The sequence below is a fragment of the Python bivittatus genome, unplaced genomic scaffold (assembly GCF_059951505.1).
Source record: "Python bivittatus isolate LINGU-HERP-01145 unplaced genomic scaffold, Pbiv_v1 ctg000480_np1212, whole genome shotgun sequence".
NCBI classification, from domain to species: Eukaryota; Metazoa; Chordata; class Lepidosauria; order Squamata; family Pythonidae; genus Python; species Python bivittatus.
The window spans coordinates 96,075,596-96,100,792 of NW_028277075.1; the positions used below are offsets into that span (position 1 = coordinate 96,075,596).

General features: G+C 38.0%; 1 protein-coding gene across 4 annotated transcripts in view; it reads right to left on the bottom strand.

Moving 5' to 3' along the window:
• Positions 1–4,299: 4,299 nt before the first annotated feature.
• ORC4 (origin recognition complex subunit 4) overlaps positions 4,300–25,197 on the bottom strand; it is a 34,128-nt gene continuing 13,230 nt past the window's right edge. For all 4 annotated transcript variants that reach the window (XM_007422630.4, XM_007422631.4, XM_007422632.4 and 1 more), the window contains 8 exons: positions 22,298–22,346; positions 18,268–18,419; positions 17,304–17,477; positions 12,946–13,032; positions 10,691–10,799; positions 6,499–6,594; positions 6,353–6,420; positions 4,300–5,966 (listed from right to left, as the gene is read on the bottom strand). In XM_007422630.4, the coding sequence (XP_007422692.1) occupies positions 5,784–5,966; positions 6,353–6,420; positions 6,499–6,594; positions 10,691–10,799; positions 12,946–13,032; positions 17,304–17,477; positions 18,268–18,419; positions 22,298–22,346 (918 nt within the window). In that variant the 3' untranslated portion in view covers positions 4,300–5,783. The remainder of the gene's footprint in view (positions 5,967–6,352; positions 6,421–6,498; positions 6,595–10,690; positions 10,800–12,945; positions 13,033–17,303; positions 17,478–18,267; positions 18,420–22,297; positions 22,347–25,197) is intronic.

Consider the following 25,197-nt stretch of genomic DNA (forward strand, 5'->3'; position numbering starts at 1 on the left):
CCACCACACTGCAAGATAGTCTTGCAGGAAATCTCAGCTTCTTTGTTTGAAAAATGTAGGGGTGGGCAATTCTTTCAAAATGCTTAAGCCAAGATCTATGCTGAGAAATTAACACATTAAAGTCTGAGCTAGGAACGGTGCTCTGCTTTCTGGCAGATATTGTGGCTGTTGTTGCTTTTTGTACTTGAACCATACAGCTTGTATTGATCCGGCCAGCTCTGGTGATTTACCTTGTATCTTTGACTTGTGAAGGAAAGCTAGGGCTGAGGCTCAAGCTTTCATTGTCCTTTGGTTTGCCTGTGTCTACTTAGTTGGCTGCCATATAATTGCCACAGGATTTAACTGATTAGCCAGTTTTGTGAACAACTTCAAAGTCTAAACTTTGCAATACCTTTTCAGTTTGTGTTAGATGCTAAGAACTTTATATCACATGATGCATGACTACTCTTTGTACAGTTGCTAAATATAACTTAGCATTTTGGAACAGATTGTGCCTCGTAATTGTTGGAGTTCTTTGACCTAGTGTTCTCATTCATGGTGGTATTCTGAAAATGAGTCTGGAATAAAATACACAACTTTATACCTTCTTTGATAGCAAAATCCATGTGGAGTAGCTCTTGCATAACTAAGGTGTAATCAGATGTAGTAGTAATAAATAGTGTTCATACTACTGTTCTACAGAATAAATTGCTGATCGTAGTTTAACAAAGTGAGGTGACTGATTGGTTGACCTTTTTCCAATTCTCTTTTTAAACTTTTTAATGCATTTTTATTAGGAATATTTGGTATAAGATTCAGCAAGCTATGTACAGGATTATGAGCAAGGGATAAAAATAGTATCCTTGTTGGAACACCATTTACCTCAGGATATTCAACCAGCAGTACTTTTTTTTTTTTAATGCACACTCAAGTCCATATAAGATGTTACCTCTCAAAATATTGGTAAGCAATTATTTTAGCTTTACTCGGTACTTGTCAGTGTTCTGGGCACAGGTTGTTGTACTACTGTCAAATTGCTCTTGCTATTTTTTTTGGCAAGTATTTAAGAGAAAATAACCCCATCCTGGATAAAAGTGATTGTGAAATATTGTATAAATGTATGCTTCTCTTTCCCTATTCCCACAGAACGATGAATAAAAAATTAAGTGACTACTATGACTTGCACACTCTATTCTGATTGGTTCTTTTAAAATGAATTACATTTTAGTATTGTACATAACAATGTTTCTTTTCTCATATTTTGTTTTGCCAATTTGGAAAAGTGAATTATAACTGTATTTCAGCAATCACAAATGAAATGTCTATTGGCAGAAAGTCAGCCTTAAGAGCAGCATTTAAATCTTTTTTTCTACTACAAATGTTTAAATTAAAACTGAGAACATCTTTATATTGAAAATAGCTTTGGCCAATATTAGCAACTCTCTTTACAATCACATCTACCCTGTAAAAGTAGACTATACATCACCTGGAACAAAATAAACACAGAAAGTGCCACTGAGGCAATTACATTTAATACAGTGGAAATCTTGGGATTAAAATATATCTCTCAAGAAATTCTGCTTTCTCTTTTTATTGCTTGATATAATTGAGCTTTAAAAAGCTTGACAGTTCTGAAAAACTAAGCTGATAATTTAACTGAATAAAGAACTGCAAAATACACAGCTCAATTCATGTGATTCTCATTGTACAGCACTATATGAAAGAGGTTATTGGGGGACAAGGTGTCTTAATGACTGAAGACAGTGCTGCAAGTCATGACCCTGTGATTGCATACTTCACATTTTCAGATACAACATAGGAAGCCTTATTGTAGTTGAGTACTGTTTGTTCTAAGAATGAGGTCCAACTTATGACTTACCTTCCAAATGTGTGGCTTCAAGGAAGCCTAGGGCTTCCAGATACTGTTGAACAATTCCCAGCATCATCTCTCACCATTTAACATGCTACCAAGGGCAACTGATAGCCTCAACTTAGCAATATCCAAAGGGGCATGGGCTACTGGTGCCTGCTGTAAAAGACTCTAGATGGTATTGTTTTCAGTCCCTTTCTTCTACCTATGCTTATTTGTGATTAGAGGGTTAACTGGGAGGAAAAGCAGGTTTTTAGGGGAGTAGCATCTAATTCTTTCACTTATAATTACATCCAATATGTGAAATATGATTGGGAAAGACTTGTGTTTCAAGAAACAGCTTTGATGATAGGTATAATTATGGGCTGTTTTCAGTAAGTAATAAAAGCATTCTTGAATATTCTGAGCTCTGGAGTATGCTTCATTTTCCAAGTCAGCACTATTCTACATTACTGAAACATTAACTCTGTTGTCCCTTATATAAGGCATAACAAAAGGTGGTAAAGAATGGTTTTAATTTTTGCTGATTAATCTGATGGTAAAGAAGCCAGTGCCCACTCACTTTACATCAAAACCCACTCATTTAATTCAGTGGTCCTTATTCTGACAAAAGTCCATGATTGTCTGAAGCTTTTTGTTACAAAGGTTTTCAAGAAAATAACATGCAGAGCAATAACTTAAGTAGCAGCAATTAAGTACATAACAGGTTGAGAGTGATGTACCCTATTCAGGCACTATATGGCAAAATACAAGTGCAGACCCTACATTTGTGTCCCCAATTCTTGCTTGAAGAACAGTAATAGCTTAAATTCCTTTCTGATAATTAACATAATATTTAGAATCTGAAGAGGCTGCACAATTGTTGCTGAATAAGACTGTTGTTAAAGCAACAAGCTAAGAGAGCATGGGTGTATTGTAATGATAAACATTATGGAAAAACATGAGGCTTTATACATGCTTATTACCAAGCATCAGGTAACTGAATTCTGATACACGTATAATTGAATTATGAGATTTTTTTCACTTCCTTAAATTATGGATATATTGCTACTTTATATCGCTAGGCCTTAAAGATTTCTTGGAGATATTTGTTAGAAACTAAATTCTAAATTAATTTGGTTAAGCACTTGGTGCAATATAACAGCAAAAAAAAAAAATCTATATAGTCATTTCATCCACGCTTGTGGTAGGAATTTACTAGATAGCCACTGAATGAAATGCAAAAGGGACACAAGGGATAATTTAGAACAGAATTAGGTAAACACAATACATGGTATCTCCAGTGCACATATATGGGAAAGCAAGTACACGCACAAAAAGGGAATGACCTTCCTGCTGCAGTATGCCAGATGCTGCCACTAGTATATTTTAGTTTCACCACAGATTAGTTTCAGAAATGTGTCTATTAAGGTCTCGGGCCATAAATTTCCATTTATTCTGGAATGCTGTGCCTTGCAACATTATAGTTGGTAGAAACCACAAAGCTGTTTAAAATAGGCATATTAAAATTTCAATTGTCCATTCCATGAAGAGATTTGGAACATAACTTTTTGAGGTTCCTCAACTCCTTCTGGAGGTTCTGTCAAGATTCTAGCAGAGTGGAAGCAATTATATATTTTGGATCAATTCCCATTACTTCATCTCTCTCAAAATTCGCTGACCTACGCCCTATTTTTTAAAATAATTTTAATCTTAAAATTAAGAGATACTGCCAAACCAAGTGCCAGATTCCAGGTTGTGGCAATCCAATACTTTGGAGTTGTGATTACCTGCCCAATAAATCCAGGCAAAAAGTATACTGCAATAGAAGCAACTTCATTTGCCTTACGTTAAATGGGTGTTTTTGTGACTGTCCATCGCTGCATCCATTTGGTGGCTAGAAATACCTTCCCCCTTTCCGTTGTGTCCAATGCATTCCCAATGTGCCTGTTGCCCCCCAAATATTACGCTAGTTTCATTAATAAACACATGAGAAACAGCTCTACTAATTACTTCTAGCTAGTCCCTAGAAGACGGTAAAAAACCAAAGAAGATAACAAGCCTAATCCAGGTATGACAAAAGGGTCCATAACCAACAGAACCTACCTAACTAGCTAGTGTGAGAGCAAGGTTAGATTGGATTGTTGCATTGAAAAACCAAGTACACAACCCAGGAGTGCTGCTGAACTTGATGCTATTAATGGAAACACACATTATCTCCAGGTTTGCCTTTTATCGTACTGTACTGATTTATCATCCAGGACAATTGACAGCAAGTCTTGCTAGTAACTGAAACTAAGTTTGTTCAGAAACTTCACGTGACACTCTATCAAAGCCTTGGTGATTCCCATGAGACTGCACTTCATGTTTCATGTTAGCATTCCAATTCATCCAATTTGCATACACTGCACATTATGATGTAATACCAAAGACAAGTAGAACAACAACATATTCCTGATTTTCCAGATGTATTATTGGTATAATTTGCTACCTCCTTTATTGCTTATGTTCTTGTTTCTAATACATGGTAGCTATATCCTTGTACAACTAAATGATCACAACATCCAGTACAAATTCCAATTTCTACAGTGGTTCCAAGTCCAATTAAAAGATACCTTTAAAAATTATCTTAAAATTTAAAGGAGTTTGAGCATTTGAAAGGCCATCTACGTCTATGTGATAGAACCCTGAAAATAGTAAAAGAAGTCCTGCTCTTATGGCCCAAGGGATCACCAGATTGACTACACCTTTTTAAACACCTACTAGAAGCAAATCTGGGGTGCCCTAGTCTGCCTACATTCACCAATTCATGTTTATTTTATAAATTAGGGTTTTAACTTGTTTGTATGTTTATATTTCAGTTTTAATTGTATTACGTTTTATTGCTTTCAAATGTTACTGCGTACACTGTTTTGAGAAGGCTTTACTTCAAACGGCAGTATAAAACAAAACAAATTATAGGAAATACACAAATCATGTCTGCGAATAAATTTTTTCATCAGGTGAACCAGGTAGGTAATGTCTCTGTATATTTTGAATGTAGTGCTTTATTGCAACAGTTTATTAAACGAATTGCTCATCTTACAAAAAGTTCATATGAGCAGCCTTTTTAAATCCTGAAAACAGAATATCTCTTTAAATATGAATAATCCATAAAACCAATTTATACCTTTCAGTCTTCATTTACGTAGGTAACAGTTTAACTTGGTAATTTACAAACACATTGCCTTTAATATCCAGCTTTACGTTGCAGTAATTCAACAGACAGTATGTAGGAATATATATGTATTATTAAGATTTCGCCTTACTGTCCTAGCTCCTGAGTCTGCGATATTATATTTGCACATTTTACAGGGAAAAGAAATGTCTACATAGGTTGTTCCTGCTTACCATGCCATTTTGTCAGGAAATATTATGTTGTTACTTCAATATTAAAATAGGTCCAATATACCAAAATCAGGACTTAATTGGAATTGTATTTTAAGACTAAGAAAATTGTTCCTGCTGTCCTGAGTAACTACTGATAAATTCACAAAATGACTTTGAGTCTCTTCAACTCTTTAGAAAAATGCTTACTTTCCTACTGAAGTATAACAGAATACAGATTTTTCACATACTCTACTGATAACGTTACTAGCATAAGATGTTTCTTTGCATACATTTTGGGCAATAGATACTAGTGACCAGAAAAAAATTAAAATGAACTAAAATGGAGAAATAATTTTCATTTGATATTTGAGATCATTTTAATATGGTAATTTCTAATTTAGGTCCAAATAATACACTTCCTGGGAAATTTTGCTTTGTTTAAAAAGAAGAGGATCCCTCATGATTTAAGCAAGTCCCATACAGCTGAAGACAAGCACCCATAATTTCAAGATGTGTTTTCCAAATACTAATGCTGATGTTGAAGACTGGTTAACTTCAATGTGACTCGAACTTATGAAATCTATAATCATTGGACTGAATATATAGCCCATTGTTTGACATCAGTTGGGCAGTTTGGATACACTTGCAAAGCTTCTATAACTTGGCTGCTGTCCAGAAGCAGTTTCATCAGCAAATATTCTCTCTGTACAGAATTAGACGGGCCTTCTACAGGTTTTATCAATTCGAGATGCTGTAAGTGTTCAAAGGCCTAAAAATAAAGCAATACAAGCAAATCATCTGTAGATTCAATCTAAACCATATTCTGTAGTTTTAAAAGTAATTCACTAAAAAGTATAAGTAAAATTAGAATCAAAATCCATCTAAACCATTTTTTAGCATCAAAATCAGCTCCAAATTAGTTTAAAATGGGAAGCTACACAAATGCATTAAATGGGCACCAGAGGGCAGTACAACACCAAACATAATGATCAAATACACAAATTCATATAAACAGAATATTTCAGCACCAAAGTTTTAGCAAAACATGTTTAAATGTTAAAGCATCTGTATTGTTATCATATCCAAAATGCAACGTTAATGTTCTGTGACAATAAAATAGAAATCAGCTTTTCCTAGGAAAGAAAATGCACATACCTTCATGACAACAGGCTTCTCAAAATTGTACACAGTATGCGCTTTCCTCTGAACAAACTTCTGATACTCTGCATTAACAAATACGTATTATTTTACGGTTCTAGGGGAACAATATATCTTTTAGAAAGAACCTACTATCACCTCACCATGATAAACCATCTGAAAATTAAATGGTTCTCCTTCATAAATATCATTTAAATGTTTCATAGCTATTATGAGGCACAATTCCAGCACAGACAGACCTAGAAGAGAAAGTTGATAAAAATTAGCACCTCTTACTTCTTATCTTCTAAAATATCCAAAGCATAATTTTCATGTTCAAATCCAAATAGAATATGCAAACATTTGTGCCTGCAATCATTATTTTTTATATACAGGTGAAACTCGAAAAATTAGAATATCGTGCAAATGTTCATTTATGTCAGTAAGGCAACTCAAAAGGTGAAACCAATATATGAGATAGACGCATTACATGCAAAGCAAGATATGTCAAGCCTTACTTTGGTATAATTGTGATGATTATGGCGTACAGCTTATGAAAACCCCAAATTCACAATCTCAGAAAATTAGAAGAGTGTGAAAAGGTTCAATATTCTAGGCTCAAAGTGTCCCACTCTAATCAGCTAATGAATCCATAACACCTGCAAAGGGTTCCTGAGCCTTTAAATGGTCTCTCAGGCTGGTTCAGTAGGAATCACAAGCATGGGAAAGACTGCTGACCTGACAGTTGTGCAGAAAACCATCACTGACACCCTCCATAAGGAGGGAAAGCCCCAAAAGGTAATTGCAAAAGAAGTTGGATGTTCCCAAAGTGCTGTATCAAAGCACATCAATAGAAGGTGATGTGGAAGGGAAAGGTGTGGTAGAAAAAGGTGCACAAGCAGCAGGGATGACCGCAGCCTGGAGAGGATTGTCAGGAAAAGGCCATTCAAAAGTGTTGGGGACTTTCACAAGGAGTGGACTGAGGCTGGAGTTAGTGCATCAAGAGCCACCACACACAGACGGATCCTGGACATGGGCTTCAAATGTCGTATTCCTCTTGTCAAGCCGCTCCTGAACAACAAACAATGTCAGAAGCGTCTTACCTGGGCTACAGAAAAAAAGAACTGGTCTGTTGCCCAGTGGTCCAAAGTCCTCTTTTCTGATGAGAGCAACTTTTGCATCTCATTTGGGAACCAAGGACCCAGAGTCTGGAGGAAGAATGGAGAGGCACACAATGCATGATGCTTGAAATCCAGTGTGAAGTTTCCACAGTCTGTGTTGATTTGGGGAGCCATGTCATCTGCTGGTGTTGGTCCACTGTGCTTCATTAAGTCCAGGGTCAACACAGCCGTCTACCAGGAGGTTTTGGAGCACTTCATGCTTCCTTCCACAGACGAGCTTTATGGGGATGCTGACTTCATTTTCCAGCAGGACTTGGCACCTGCCCACACTGCCAAAAGTACCAAAACCTGGTTCAATGACCATGGGATTACTGTGCTTGATTGGCCAGCAAACTCGCCTGACCTGAACCCCATAGAGAATCTATGGGGCATTGCCAAGAGAAAAATGAGGGACATGAGACCAAACAATGCAGCAGAGCTGAAGGCCGCTATTGAAGCATCCTGGTCTTCCATAACACCTCAGCAGTGCCACAGGCTGACAGCATCCATGCCACGCCGCATTGCGGCAGTCATTGCTGCAAAAGGGGCCCAAACCAAGTACTGAGTACATATGCATGCTTATACTTTGCAGAGGTCCGATATTGTTCTATTTCCAATCCTTGTGTTATTGATGTCATGTAATATTCTAATTTTCTGAGATTGTGAATTTGGGGTTTTCATAAGCTGTACGCCATAATCATCACAATTATACCAAAGTAAGGCTTGACATATCTCGCTTTGCATGTAATGCATCTATCTCATATATTGGTTTCACCTTTTGAGTTGCCTTACTGACATAACTGAACATTTGCACGATATTCTAATTTTTCAAGTTTCACCTGTACATCATTTGGCATATGCATTTAGACCTTCAAGGTTATCCTAACAATTTTAGTTATTCACAATGACTTTAGCTGAAAATCATCTTACAGAACTTTATTCATGAAAATCAATGTGGGTTTTTACCCAAAAGACAGTTGAGAGATAATATCAGAAATATATTGGACATTTTGGAATATTTACAACTACATAATAAAAAACAACCTGCATTGATCTTTCTAGATGCAGAAAAGGCTTTTGACAATTTTATACTTGGCTTTCTTGTTTAAAGCTGATGATTTGGTGATAATTGTGGAAAATCCTTTGGAAGGAATAGAAATACTAATGGAAAAATTAAAGGATTTTGGTGTATTAGCTGGATTTAAAATTAACAATGAGAAAACAAAGATGTTAGCAAAAACATAAGGATAGAACAGCAAAAAGAATTGAAAAACTGGTATTAAGACTGAGAAAATAGTAAAATACTTGGGTATTACTATGACTAATATGAATTGTATGATATTTTAGAGCAAATATGTTAAGACATGGAATGAAATTAAGAAAGATATGCTAAAATGGGAGAAATTACAATTGTCGTTGTTGGAAAGAATTTCTGTGATAAAAATGTATTGCCTAGAATGATGTTTTTGTTTCAAACAATACCTATGTTAACAACTGACGTACCATTTAATGCCATAGGTTTGTATGGCAAAATAAAAAGCCAAGGGTTAAATATAAATTCCTCCAAGATGCAAATGAACAAGGAGGATTGGGACTGCCTGATTTGAAATTGTATTTTGCAGCCTGCTGCTTGGTTTGGATGAAAGAGTGGGTGCTGCTGAGAAATAAGAGAATTTTATTTCTCTTATAGAAGTGCAAGGTTTGGATGGCATGGTTTTCTATGGTACAATAAAGTTAAGGTTAATGTAGATTTTAAAAATCACTATATTAGAAGTGCCATATTGAGAATATGGAATAGATATAAACCCAGATTGTGCCCAAAAATGCCTTTATGGGTCTCAGCACAAGAAGCATTTTATAGAAAAGAAACAGTAGGCAAAGAGAGATGGTAAATATAGAGAGAATTGTTAGAAGAAGAGCACAGAGAATATAAGATGAAATCAAGAGATTGACTGCAGAGGGATTTAGCTTTCAATTGTTTTCAGATCCAGAGTTAAGAGAAAGTTTTAAGGTAGATAACAGGACATTTGGAACTGAACAGCACAAGACAGAATTTGAAATTGAACTATGTTCAAATGATGAACATGTAATTGCTAAAATGTATAAACTTTTGCTGAAATTTGAAATGGAAGAACAAATGAAAGAGTGCATTATAAAACGGGCTAAGAAACCTGGGACATAATATATTGATGGAATAATGGGAAAGTATGTGGCTGAAAGGAGTGAAATGTACATCATGTTATAACTTAAAAGAGAATTTTTAGAAAATGATATACCGTTGGTACATGACTCCAGAAAAATTATCTAGAACATATAAAGGTGCTTCAAATCTATGCTGGAAATGTGGAAAACATGAAGGCTCATTTTGTCATGCCTGGTGGACTTGTAAAAAAGCCAGAAAATTTTGGGTTCAATACACATAGTAATACTAAGAATTTTAAAGATTAATATTCAATTGAAACCAGAACTTTTCTTGCCAGGACTAATGGATAGACCATTAGAAAATGGAATATTGTTTTTATATATAACTGCTGCAAGATTATTATATGCACAAGAATGGAAAGACTCTGAAATACCCACAATGGAGGAATGGCTGATGAAGATGACAGAATTAGCAGGGATGGTAAAATTGACTTGTCTGATTAGAGAAAGGACAATAACCACTTATTAGTGACTGGAAACCTCATATGGAGTTTTTGCTGAAAAAAGGGAAAAAATTAACTTGTGATTTATGGGCTTGATGATTAGAAAGGGTAGACTATGGAAAGAAGGAAATTATGTTGTAACCTTAGAGAGGATAAAATAGAAATGTATTTATAACTGCTGTTAAGATCAGAAGCTACTTCTTTATAACTTTTCTTTCTTACTCTATTTTTTTTTTACTTATTACTTTTCTTTACTTTTTCTGCTTTTTTTGTTCAAAATTTGTATTGTTTTTATTCTCTTAAAAATTCTTTAATAGAGTATGTGTGTGTGTAATCCTAACATTTTTTATATACAGTAAACCCCTGGTTTAGCAAGCCTGCTCATCAAGTTTCAAAATTAATGGAGAAAATCTGTCTCTACAGTATATGCTTCTACACATGCATAAAATCCTGTTTGCAATTTTATGCTTGCACATAAATTATGTAATAATCACCTCCATTAATGCTATACTGAAAATGTATATATTCATTTATTACAAATATTGGCTTACCATGCACAATATTTGCTTTTGTGTCCATTCTGCAAAGTCTGCTTGCTTCAAGGAAGTCAGAGACACGAATATAAGGGTGGGATGCAGTTATATTATTTGAAGCAAGCATCTGAGAATAGAAAATAAACTGTTTAATTGTTCATTCCCAAATAAAATCTACATTTTTTCACCAAAAGTTGCTATAATTACTGCAGTAATAATTATAGATCATTGCTGCAGGATAGAGGTACATAACATCCCAAGCTTAATGTGGCTGTTTTTGCTCAGAATAAAATACAGTGGTACCTCGGGATACGAAGTTAATGCGTTCCATGACTCTGGGCGTATCCCAAGCTGGTCGTAACCCAATGCAAATTTCCCCATAGGGTTCAATGTAAATCTGGTTAATCCGTTCCGCCCTCTGAATTTGGTCGCACCCCGAAGCAAATTTGCCCATAAGGTTCAATGTAATTACCGTTAATCTTTTCTGGCGTCCACGGACCACGCGTCAGGAGTGGGAGAATGGCCGAGCGCGGCGTGGCGGGAAAAAGGCTGGGCGCGGCGTGGCGGGAGAATGGCCGGGCACCACGCAGCAGGAGAATGGCCGGGCACCGCGCGGCGCCGTGCGGCGGGAGAACGGCCGGGCGCGGCGGGAGAACGGCCACGGACCACGTGTCAGGGCGGAAAAATGACCGTACCCCGAGGTGGAGTTCACACATCGAGGTAAATTTTTGCAGCCGGAGCTGGTCGTAACCTGAAAAGTTCCTTAGTAGAGGCGTTCATATCCCGAGGTACCACTGTACATTGTATTTTGGAGCTTTGTCTTAGGCTTGGGACAACATACCCCGGGTTTGTCCAACCCCAGGACAAAACAGGAGGTGAGGTGAGGTGAGGTGAGGTTCCAGGAAGGAAAATTCAAGCTGATTAACTAACCTGGATGATCTGATCAGGGGTCTTCCAGATGTTTCTAATAGTAAGTGCCTGTTTAGCATAAAGCTGAGTCATGTGAAAATCTTGGGGCGCAGATTTAGATGTTTTGCTCAGGCTTATTTGGACACGCCCTTTTTTTGGTGAAATGGTCTAGCAAATGAGGATGGCAGTATGGATCCATCGCACCATCTCTTTATAGAGGTTGGGTGGTAAAATAGGGCTTGGCATGGACTACCACCATAGGATAACAAATGAGTGAGTAAGGGGCTTACTGAAAATTTCCATGGTTTTCTATAGTAGAATACTTAAAATGATTTCTGTTTTGTTGTAAGAAGCCCCATTCAGAATGTTCCAATAAAATCTTCTGAGTGGGTCTCTGTTCAGAGCATGTTAAATCCATTTTTCCATTTTGCACCTCAATTGCAGGTTCTAACTAAATACAGTAATAATGACCACTTTTAAGAAAAAAACAATTTTATGCCTGCAATGCACTGATCACAAAAGCTTTATTCTGTACATAAATTCTCATAATCTTTAGCAGGTAAAAATAAAACCGTGAAGTAATTTTCAGCATAGTAAAAAATAATTTAAATTAATGCAATGTAAAGTTAGCAACAATGGAATATAACTAGCACCCTGTATGAGTTTGAGCATACAAACTCTGATTTTCAGACATCATGGAAAATTTCTGGTCATAAAAAGCCAGGACACTTACAGAAAAGTCAGAATGCAAAAAGTGGGCAAGACAGGCATGCCAACTGTTTCTGGTTGGATAAATCTTGATTAACATTAGTTTGGAAAGAGTTAAATCCATTCGGGGAAAAAGGTTGGGAACCATTATTCTAAAGATAGTACCATCCGCTGGCATAATGACATTCAATCGAGGAACATAATCCTCCTCACCTCTCCATCAAATCAGTGAATCCACTCGAAAGGCTGGACTTTCCAGAGCTAATTTGGAGTGTACATGCAAGAATTAATGGATAAAAACTGTTGTTCAAGCAGCACTATGCTTCTATGGCCCAAAAAGACAAGCACTCAATATATTAAATTACGAAATTTAAAATTTAATGGCTTTCAAAATTCACATTAAATTTTCCTAAAATGAACATCCTTCAACTCTGAGGCCAACTGTGATTTGCACAGCAGTGTACAGAGAGAACAAATACATTTTAAACACAAATATTTAAACGATTTATCATGTAATGATTATAAGCTTTAGCATAATAAATCAGAATTTTTTTCCTTTTATTTTTTTTCCCTAGCAATTGTACTTCTTTCCATTTATCAGAATTATCAGTTTATTTCTTGATTAGGAATAATAAATTAAAATACTAATATCTTACCAGCAACATGAATAAACACCGCAAGTCTTTACTATAATGAAACTGATTTTGTAGAACATCTTGAACTTTTAGGTCTTCTAGAAGAGACTAAAATTAATTTTTAAATTATTGATCAAACACCACTTTTCAGATATCGTAATGTATCTTTATATGAGTCAGGAAATATTAAGAGTTGCTTAATTAACATCAAAACATGTACGACTACATATTTATCAATAACACAAATATGCATTGCCAGAAAGTGGCATACAGATCGTCCTCACGTAACCACCACTTGTTCAGCATCCATTTGAACTTACAATGGTGCTGAATGAGTGGTAGTTACAACCGGTCCTCGTACTTATGTCAGTTGCAGCATCCCTGCAGTCACATGACCATGATCCTGTAATTATGATGTTGCAGCATTCTGCAGTCATGTGATCACTGTTTGCAAGCTTCTTTGCTGGCTTCCTACAAGCAAAGTCAATGGGGAAGCCATCAGGAGGTCACAAATGGCAACCACATCACATCCTTGCTTAACAACGCATAATGGTTCACTTAACAGCAGCAATCGGAAGTGCTGGAATTTCTGCTGCTAAGCGGCGCAGTCACGTGACATTGCACTTTACAACTAGGTTGCTTAGCGACAGAAATTCTGGTTCCAATTACCATTGTTAAGTGAGGACTACCTGTAATCAATTTTAGAAAATCTAAACCACAGCTACATTTAGGATTAAACCAACTGAATGAGCAAGTTATTCTCCACAAAGGGACAGAAAGGGAGGAATTCAGGCAGAACCATCTTTTATAATACGCTGCTTTATAATAGTAGTGCTGCTTTACTTTTTATTTAGCTGCGAAGGATTTTGCTTTCATTTTATAAATGCCTTAATGATCACAACGGGCATGAAATGTTGTTTACTTACTTATTTCCCATATTTATTCACACCCTGATCCTGACAGACTCTGAGTGCTTAAGAATGACAGAGGGCCAAATGCAGATTTCAAAACAATGGCTTTAGCTTGTTTACAAAAAAAGCTCATGTGAGGAACTGTGAGGAGGTTGAGAAAGAAACAGGAGGCACTCTAGACATAAACAACAAACAGACAATAGAAGTCATTTGTGGCTTTTCTATGAAACACAGCTTAGGGCTGTGCAGAAAGCCCAGGTAGAAGAGATGCAAAACTTTCAAAGAGGCTCCTGTAATGACCTCACTAATAGAAGGTTGAAATTTCCAGGCATGGTTTCCAAGATTCTGAACAGTGCTTCTAATTCTTTCATTAAAGCTCATTAATGAAATCTGTATGATTCTGGCTTGCTTGACACTACCTTGCTCCATGGGGCTTGATGGCAGGGTTGAGGCCATCTGTACCTCTGGAGTAGGGTAATCCAAAATTGGGGGCCACTGCTAAGGCAGCCCATTGCTTGGTCCACATTCCATGAACCTCACAGAATGAACTAATGTTCCAGGAACAGAGCAGTACTGTGAATCCACAGTATCTTTCAGTGTGTCTTCTTTTTGTATTCTGCTTTCAGAGAAGCATTTGTTATGGACCCTTCTGAAAGTTCACCAGTGAGGCTTGGTTCTCTTGCTCTGGCCTCAGGGGAAGAATTTGAAATTCCTATGGCTCCTGAAATATTCTCCAAAGGAGCGTAAAGTTGTAGCCTTCCCTGTAGTAATTATTTCAGGCAAAACGCTTCAATTAAAAGTTTTTATATACAAATAAAGAATTAATCATTTTTAAATATAAACAATTATCTCATTAGTAAATAGCTATTTTGATGATAAAAATGTACTTCTCCAATTAGAATTGTCATTATTAGTCCTTATTTTCACTTAATAAAAATATGTTGCTGCTGTTTTTTGAAAAGGTATGACGGAACCGAAGCAGGAGAAAAGGTATCAACATTGGTCAATTTTCCTGTAAGTCCATACTTAAGCAAAATATAATGGCAAGCACACAAAGGTTCTATTCTGTATTGAAAAAGAAAAAGAAGGCATGCTAGATTTATAGAGTGGAACCGTGTTTAATTAATTGGGGGAGGAAGGTCCTTTACTCATGAACATCTGTTAAATATAAAGGCACGGGAATGCCACAATTTATATACAGGTAGTCCTCACTTAACAACCATTCGTTTAACTGTTCAAAGTTACGACAGCGTTGAAAAAAGTGACTTACGACTGGTCCTTGCACTTATGACCCCATTGCAGCATCCCCACAGATACATGATTGCGATTCAGGCACTTGGCAACCGTTGCGCATTTATGATGGTCGCAGCATCCCACGGTCATGTGATTACCATTTGCAACCTTCCCAGCTGGCTTCCCACAAGCAAAGTCAATGGGGAAACTGGCAGGAGGTTGCAAGTCATAGTCATCTGATGTCTCGCTTAATGACCGCAGATGATTCACTTAATAGCCACAACTGGAACTGCTGGAACTGCCGTTGTAAGTTGGTGGGGTCACGTTTTGCTTAATGACTGTTTCGCTTAGTGACAGAATTACCAGTCCCAATTAAGGTCATTAAGTGAAGATTTCCCGTAATTTAAGACAAAGATTTGGCTCACTACATGCTAAGTCTGTTGTATTAATGTGTGCAAAACTGAGATTTTATTGTGTAACAAAGACATGTAAGAATGAAACCATATAAATGTTTTAGTAGTTCAGGAATACATGAGGGAATTACCAATGGGAAATTAAATTTTAAACCAACTATTTAACCATTTAATCATTGCTAAATAAATCACTTAGAATTTAATCCAACCTGGTTGTTATGCTTTAAAAGCTGCCTCTCAAGGTATATACTATCTATTCTAAGACCGGGCATTTTGTGTCCAATTTCAAAACTTTTAAGCAATACAGTGGAACCTCGGGTTACGAATTTAATTCGTTCCGTGACTCTGGTCGCACCCCGAATTGGTTGCAACCCGAAGGAAATTTCCCCATAAGGTTCAATGTAATTACCGTTAATCCGTTCTGGCGTGGAGGACAGGGAGGTGGCTATTGCTTGGAGGGAGAGTCCCCCTCCCTACGACCATGTGTCAGGGGTGGAAAATGGCCGCGGACCACGTGTCAGGGGCGGAAAAATGGCCGCAGACCACATGTCAGGGGTGGAAAATGGCCGCAGACCACATGTCAGGGGCGGAAAATGGCTGCAGACCACATGTCAGGGGCGGAAAATGGCTGCGGACCACATGTCAGGGGCAGAAAAATGGCCGCGGACCACGTGTCAGAGGCGGAAAAATGGCCGTGGACCACGTGTCAGAGGCGGAAAAATGGCCGTGGACCACGTGTCAGAGGCGGAAAAATGGCCGCGGACCACATGTCAGGGGTGGAAAAATGGCCACGGACCGTGTCACGGGAGGGAAAATGGGTGCGTATCCTGTTCGTACCCCGAGGTGGAGTTCGGAAACCAAGGTAAATTTTTGCGGCCGGAGCTAGTCGTAACCTGAAAAGTTCGTTAGCAGAGGTGTTCGTAACCCAAGGTACTACTGTATCTGTGTCTGTAGATAAACATCTCATTTAAGATGCATCTTGTTTAGAGAATGTTATGAACCAGACTGAGCTGAATAAGCTTACATAATGACACATTCAGTTGTTTAAACTGCATATTAGCACAGAAGCTCTCAGAACTTTAGCTGAAGAGGTAGACAGTAGTAAAACATTCATGACGGATGCATATATTAGCATGTTCATGGTGGCTAACTAATACAGCTGTGCACATCCTTCGAAAGAGATATTTTTAACTGGCAGGAACAAAGGATCACCCCTCAAACTAATAAAGCAGCTATATCTTTTTCCAGCCTCACATGGCTGCTTTATACTTTATACCACTGACTTCACATTACATGTGGATGTGTAGCTGCTTCACTGAAGAAAAGAAATAAAGTGCAAAGCACCTCTGTATAGCCTAATATATACATATATACGTAGGAAGGTAAAGGAGCAAAATATCAAGAACAACTTGATTTGCACATTGACATTCTCCTCTCTTTAATACTAACATTGGATAAAGGATTGTGGGGAAGAGCTCTGCAAACAGAATGATCTTGCAGCCAACAGGAACAATGGACAAATCCCACCTCCCTCCTTGTTGCTTCTTTTTGTCCTCAGAAATCTGACTGTAGAGTTGAAATATCCACAGGGTTCCAAAGAAAAGACTAGAAGGCCAAAATGCCACCCCCTCCCCCAGAGCTACTCTTGGATCCAGGTTTTGTTCTCCCAATCATATGTAAAACCAATGTATTGATTAAGACATATAATTGCTACCTTGGAAACAAGAATGTAAACTGTCAATGTTATTTCTGTTCCCTGAGTTTATCTGGGGAACCTTCAACAGGCAATTCAGTTGTTTGTTACTGCCTGTATTTAAATTACCTGTATGTTTTTATTCCACTTCTGGATAAAGGACTTTTCGGGAAATTCTGGAGGAAGGGATAATTGTTCTTTACAAATATTCAAATATGTTTTAAAATCAAAGGAATTCATTAAGTGTATCTGCCGGTGGGAAAATCTTGACTTCACTCTTTTCTCCAAGAGTTCTAGAATATCCTAATAAAAGATTACAAATACAGCTTTCAATTATCATTTAATCCAAGTAAATCACATATTTTTAATTATAAACATCTAATAGTATTATTCTGCAGAGCTCATAAATTTCAAGAGTAGCTCTAAGCAAAACTCAGATGTTTATGAATCAAATTTCTAGTTCATCTATAAACTAAACTAGGGGTATTGCAAAATATTAAGAGCTTGGAATAGTAGTTTTAAATGTTCCAAGCTTAAAATAAAACTCTTAAACATCCATATGCTACAGAATAGAAGAGCTGTTTGAATCAGGCCAACAGTCCATCTACTCTAGCATTCCATGCCCCACAGAGGATAAACAGATGTTTGCAAGCAGCTCACAAACATGAACAGAAGGTTAGTAGTCCCAAGCTCAGAATAATATGGGGCATTTCAATCCACATTGTTTTGAGTGGTTCAACATCTGGTAATTGGTTTGACTTTGCATCTGTGTGTTATCCTTCCAAGCCACTGAGAGCAGTTTAGTGAGTAAAACAACATAAGAACTACCTATATGAACTTTCTTCTGCAGACAGTTTTCAAAATGCATCAGGAAGAACCCTTAAGCCAATAGCCAGTGAAGTACTTTTGGCTGTACTTTCATGCACTGTATGGATGAAACAGCTTCCTACACTTAATAACTGAAACCAATTCACAACTCCCGAAAGCATCTCTACTTGCATCTAATCAAAAACAGAGAAATATTTTCAGAAGTTGGTATTTGAACTTGCACAGACTCCTAACGGCTTATAGGGAAAAAACTGTATTGTCTTACCAGTCTACAAGTCAGACCAATAACAGCTATAGGTGTCTGTGCTGATTGTGATACATCAAAAAGGTTATATAGTAATGTTTGGTTCTTATGATGGACAAACAAATCAAACTCATCTAGAATGAACAGAACAGGGCAACTGTGGTCCCGATCTCCTAAAATATAAATCAAATTGGTACATATTAGAACTGTCAAGAAACTACCTTAATATTATTACATTCATCTGCATTTTAACTTACTTTAGAATCTGCATGTTAAGAAAACCTCTGTATAAATAATTGAAAAGTTACTTACTATATAAATAACTTTAAGTGGTTCTTGTACACTCTATATAATTAATCAACATTTTCTTTCTTTATTGTTGAATCATGCCCTGATAGCTCCACTGTAAGAATTAGGCGAGTGCAGTGCAAAAACAAGGAACCCTGCAACCAGGCAGGACAAGCACTGAGAAAAAACAAGAAGTACTAATAAAGTTTGCTCATACAATTCAAGGGGTAAATATGTCCAAACTAGACTAATCAACCAAATATTTTCTACACCATTCGGCATAATGACCACTATTGTATTTCACCAATATCAATCAGTAGTTATTTTTTTTCTAAATAGTTTTGAGATTAAAAATAAAAAAGTGAACAATAGTTTCACACATTCATAATTGCTGTAAAATTATAAAATGCAATAAATATTGCAGAGTCAGTGTAAGTTTCTATTTTATTGTATACCAAATAGGGCAAATCATGCTGCTTTTCTTCCTATTTCAAAGTCGGGCAAATAAGTACATATTTATTTATTTGTTTTATTAGATTTTTAGACCACCACAATCATGCAATTCTGAGTGACTTACAAAAGAAAATAATACAATAATATAGTAATAAATAAAATCGTAACAAATATTTAAAATTATTTTCAAACCAAAGCACATAAACAATTTCTAAGGCATTACCTTGTAACTAATTAATTAGTTAAGTTAACCTACTTCTGAAAGGCCAACAGGATAGGAGGCAACCTGATCTCTAATGGTAAATTATTCCACAATATGATGGTCAGAATGAAAAAAACCTCTTCCTCTCCCCCACCCGTTTCCCAGCAGTGGGGATTGCCAACAATTTTTCTCAAGTTATTTGTATTGGACAGGCTGATTCTAGCTGAAGGAGACAGTCCTGTAAGTACCTTGGTGCTTTTTAGGTTAAAACCAGCACTTTAAATTGCACCCAGAATACTACTGGCAGCCAACACCAGGGCCCCAGCAAAAATGTAATATGTTCATAGTGTTTAGTGCCAATTAATAAATGGGTCACTGCATTTTGTACTAACTACAGTTTCTAAGTGGTCTTTAAAGGCATCCCCAGGTATAGAGCATGCTGCAGTAGTCCAACCAGATGGCAATGAGAACTCGAATTACTGTTGCTAGATCTTCCCACTCCTGGGAGAACAGCAATTGGTACACCAGCTGGAACTGGGCAAAGGCCCTCCCGCACACAGTCTCCACTTGCCCAAACAGCAATAGTTCACAGTTTAGGAGGACCCTCAAGTCATGAACTTGCTTTCTCCATTCAAGAGACAACACCAGAAGCTGCAGGGAATTTCAATGTACAAACAGCAATTCCAACTTGTTTCTCCCTATCCAAGCTGTGATAACCTCCAGATACTGGGACAAGAGTTCAATCCTATTGCCAGTGAGCCCTAGGTCGGCTATACTGGTAGTCCTTGCTTAGCAACTGCCTCATACAGTGACCGCTCAGGTACGACAGTGATAAAAAAGTAACTTTGCAACCAAACCTCGCATTTATGACCTTTGTAGGTCTGTAAAGCACAGAAAAGCTGATCGTAAGCATAGTCGCAGTTTCACTGCAGTCACTAAATGAGGACTACCTATATATATTTGGGTTTCATCAGCGTATTGACAACACCACACCCTGAACCAATGGATGACATCCTCTAGTGGTTTCATATTGTTGTTAAAAAGTAGAGGGAAAAAGAATCAAACCCTATGGCCCTCTGCATATCAGAGGCCACTAGGCTGACCTCTCCCCTCCTCTGCAATCACTAACTGGAACCATCCATAGAGAAAGAAATGGAACCACTGAAGCATCCTACCCCAGTAAGCAGTCCAGAAGAATAACATGGTCATTGGTGTCAAAAGCCACCAACAGGTCTAACAGGACCAGAAAAGGCATACTCCTCCTAACTAGGTCCCAACAATGATTGCTTATCAGTGCATACCCAGGCCTAAACTCTGAATAAAAAGGTTCAAAATAATCTGTTTCCTTTAAGTTTCCTTCCCACAGATGCCTCCACAATTTCCTCTAGAAAGGGGATGTTGTAGACAGAACAAAATTTCCTAACACAGGATCCAGGGAGGGCTTCTCAAGGAGGGAACACACTACAAGTAGTCCTTCTTTAGCAATTGCTTCATTTAGAGACCGTCTGCAGTTATGACGGTGATGACAAAGTAACTTTATGACCAATCCTCACATTTATGACCTTTGGAGATCTGTAAAGCAAAGGAAAGCTGAAGTAAGGTCCAAAGCATAGTCACAGTTTCACTTAGCAACCATTTTGCTTAATGACCAATTTGCCAGTCCCAGTTGTGGTTGCTAAACAAGGACTACCTGTAACACCTCTTTCAAGGCAACAAAAAACACCCCTTCCACAAAGGAGCACTGACTACCTCTCAGATCCAGCTGACCACACACTAAGAGTACAGAGGGACACAAGTGGCAGAAGACATACTAACAAGCACCCTAACCATGTTATTGAAGTCCACAGGCTAGGAATCCCAGATAATATGGCAAGATGTCTTGCAGCCAAAGCTCGAGCACAACTGTTATATGGGGCCCAATTAGGACCATACAACAACATGATTACCTTGGAAAGAGTTCAAACAAAATTTCTAAGAAACATCTTCCAGGTACCCAGCTGTGTTCCAAATGCAGTACTCCGACGGGAAGCAGGAGTCAGTACATTTGAAACCAATCTATGGATTAATATCTTTACCCACTGGCTAAAATTACACCATAACCCCAGTGGACTGACCCATCTAATACTGGCAGATAACTTTGAGACGACCTGGAAAACAGCTATCCAAAAGAAAGTGAGTCTCTATGGGTTTTCCAACGATGCCATTTTGACTTTAGAGTTTGACCGAGCCAGGTCACTACTAAGGCAAAGGATCTTAGATACAGAAGGCCAAGCAGAAACTGCTGTTTTTACCCATAACATAATTGCAAATAACCAAATTCTAGTGAACAAACCAGTCTCATACTTGTATCATATTACAGTCCCAAAATTCAGGAGAGCTTTATCCTTAGCTCGATTTAACGCTCTCCCTACAGCTGTTTTAGAAGGAAAATACAGGAAAATCCCTTATGATATTCGATACTGCCCCTGTGGTACAGGTGCCATTGAAACCACAGTCCATGTTCTTTTGTATTGTCAGTATTATAGGGACATTCGCTTTCAGCTGATTACCCCTCTTTTATTTAAATTCCCAGGGCATTCCGATAATTTTTACTTGCATTATTTGTTAAATAATCAAGACAGATTTCTTTAAAAGTTGCAAAATTTTGCCACATAATGTGTAAGCTTCGCCCACAAATGGTTGCTAGTAGTTATTGATGAAAGGGGTAATATTGTTGTCTGTTTTATTATATCTATTTTTATTGGTCAATGACCGAAATAAAGATGATGATGATGGCAAGATGTCACCCCGGTTTCCTCCATGAAAAGTCAAGACTTCAGTGAATCTGAGCAATATTGTTGGCAAAGCCTTGTGCAAACCTTTACCCTCAGTAAACCAAAGAGCATATTTATATTTGTGAAATCTGAATGTGCATGTTATTTATTTGAAGACTCAGAAGGTCTTCAGTTTTAGCTCACAGAAAATGTTAATCATTTATGTAAATTTTTCCTAGTATTTTTTTCATCCAGCTGCAATCTAATTTCTCCTCACCTCAGTAAATTCTATAATTTTCAGTGACAGAGTAAACCGTATATTCTATGCTATTAACTATCAAGGAAATAAGCTTACCTCTCTTTAATGCTTCCAGAAGAAATGCAAGATTTTCTGCAAAACTACCCTAAAAAATAAGTTATAATTAGTATATTAAAACCTTAAATATGAAAAATTGCAATATTTTAACTGCTATCTAGAAATCTGCTTTACTTCAAACTTTTGAATACCAAATTACATTTTTTGGAAGTTTACAATATGATAATAGCTGCCGTTTCTGCTACAGAGCAGCAAAACTATTACGGCTAACACATTCTTTGGAATTCCTAAGCTCTCTTCATATTTTAGCCATTATTATGAAGCAAAGAATGCACTATCGATTCATGCATCATTTTGTTTTCTTTTGCTTTAAAAAAAATGACTTCTCTTGCTTCAGTTTCAAGAACATTTGAAATTCCTTTTTAGATATGAGAGACATTAGGGATGTGCAAAATGTTCTGCACACAAACCATTCTGTTCACAGATACCCAAACTAAAGCGCATGTTTTTGGATGTTTTGTTCTGAGATGAAGAGGCATGGGAAGAGAGCAGGGAAAAAGCCAAGGACTTTAATAGCTGCGGCAGGGTATTATCTAAATATCTAAACCACACAGAATTGAGTGGCATATAAACTTAAATAATATTGATAATATTAATAACAACAACTGTTTCTGACAATCATCCATAATTTTAGCTCTTCAAAATGAGAAATATCCAAGTTGTACAGAATCAGAATTTTATCAACACCTCTTTGAAAAAGATGTATTCTTTCAATAAGACTGATTCTCAAATTTTGTGGTTGTTTGCTTGCAGATGTTTCTTTACCCGACTAGGTAACATCATCAGTGCAAGCGAGTGTGGGGTTTGCTCCCTGTTTATATACAGTAGCTTGCCCTGCCAGTGTTGGTGGGGATGTGGTTTTCTCCCTGGTTTATACCAAGGTTTCTTCTTGCTTTCTACAAAGGTTTCTCCTTGGTTTCAACTAAGGAGAAAACCATACACCCCCAGCACTGGCAGGGCAAGCTACTGCATATAAACAGGGAACAAACCCCACACTCACTAGCACTGATAATGTTACCTAGTCGGATAATGAAACATCTGCAAGCAAACAACCAAGCTCAGAGAGCACCAAGGACTCCACAAAGAATTTCCTTTGAGCAAGATGGCATTTCTTCATAATAAAAAGCTTTTTAAAATGCTCCTGGTTATTTACTTAGACAAATGAAGACATAAGGAGTAACAGTTTGATATCATTCTTGAGCATGGATGATGGAAGTATGAGCTCTTAGAGAATTTTTTTCTTCATTATCTTTTCTTCCTTTTTTTTTAATAGTGCCATGTGATACCCACTTAGATTATCCTTCAATAAACACTCAAGCTCCTGTATTTTTAATACAATTAGAGCTAAGGCATCAATTAACATTTCCCCCTTTTATCTGCAAAGCCCTGAGTGCAATCTTATCAGGGCTCTGCCTTTGCCTACACATGCAGTGTCCAATGTCAGACATGCTCCAGGCTTTCCTTTCAGACTGCGTAGGAAAGTCAGCTTTGCCAGACAAAGCAGAAAGGAGGGGTTGCTTACCTGTCATATATGTAACTATGTAGCAATCATGAACAAGATAGAACCAATTAGATAAGCCCTGGATTGGGGGGTGGGGGTGGGCTTATCTAATTGGTAAGATATGGCACCCTAGGACATCAGCATCTGAGCCTGTTGCGGAGAGGGAGGGGAAGTCTAGGGGGCAGCCAGGCTGGTTGAATATCCTGCATTAGAATATAGTGGCAGTGCCTGAGAGGGTCGAGAAGCATTGGTGATTGATGGTGGGGGAGTTGTGAGATATGTTGTGCTGGGAGCTGCTTAAGAGAGGATGGGAGAGAGGGGCGATGTACACCAGCTTTGCTCTACTCACCCTACCTCGATTTTGTTTCATTTGAAATCTAGTACTGTATAACTAAAACATTCATGATTTCAGTTCTACCTCTGTGTTTGAAATATCGACCTATCTTTCCCTTTTCTTGCATCCCTCCCAACAGACACGTACGTGCATTATCCACAAAGGCAACATACATAACATTTTCTTAGTCTCCAGATAATATGTGAAGCGCTTTTGAGTCAACATCTACCTGTGCAACAAATCTGACATTCATTTTTTTGATATTACATTTCTTGCATTTTTTCAATCTGCATGTCATGTCAAAGGTTTCTTACAGGTAGTCCTTGATTTATGGCCATTTGTTCAGTGACTGTTGGAAGTTACAACAGTGCTGAACAAAGGGACGTACGCCTCCTGCCCGAAGGTACAGCCACTGAAGCACCCCCACGGTCACACGATTAAAATTCAGGCGCTTGGCAGCCCGCCTGCACTTATGACTGCAGGGGCACTTCAACTCCCCCCCACCTATCTCCCCACCATCTATGCCCTTTCAGCTCCCTGCCGTCCTCTGCTCCGCTGCGCCAGCTGATCTTCGCCGTCTTCTTGCTCTTGCTGCTGACAAGGCATGCCCAGCCTGGTTGCTGGACTAGGTTGGGGCTGGGCTTCGTGCTGCAAAAAAACCAAAAAACCAAAAGCAGCCTCTTTGCAAAGAGCTCCTTGGCAGAATGGGGCTTTGCGTTCCAAAAAAAAAAAAAGCCGAAAGCAGCAAAGGCAAAAGGGCTTTTTGGCACACTGTGGCTCATGGGCTGCTTTTGGCTCTTTTTTTGTTTGTCTGCTTTGCAGCACAAAGCCCTGCCCTGGAGCTCTTTGTAAAGGGGCTGATTCTGTTTTTTGGGGTGGGGGTTGGCAGTGCGAGGCCCAGCCCCAGCCCGGCCCAGCAACCAGGCCAGGCACGCCTCATCAGCAGTGGGAGCAAGATAGCAAAGATGGGGCGGCGGAGCATAGGGTGGCAGGGGTCTCAAAGTGCAGGGTGCCATGGGTGACTGCAGCTGGGGCTGGGCTGGG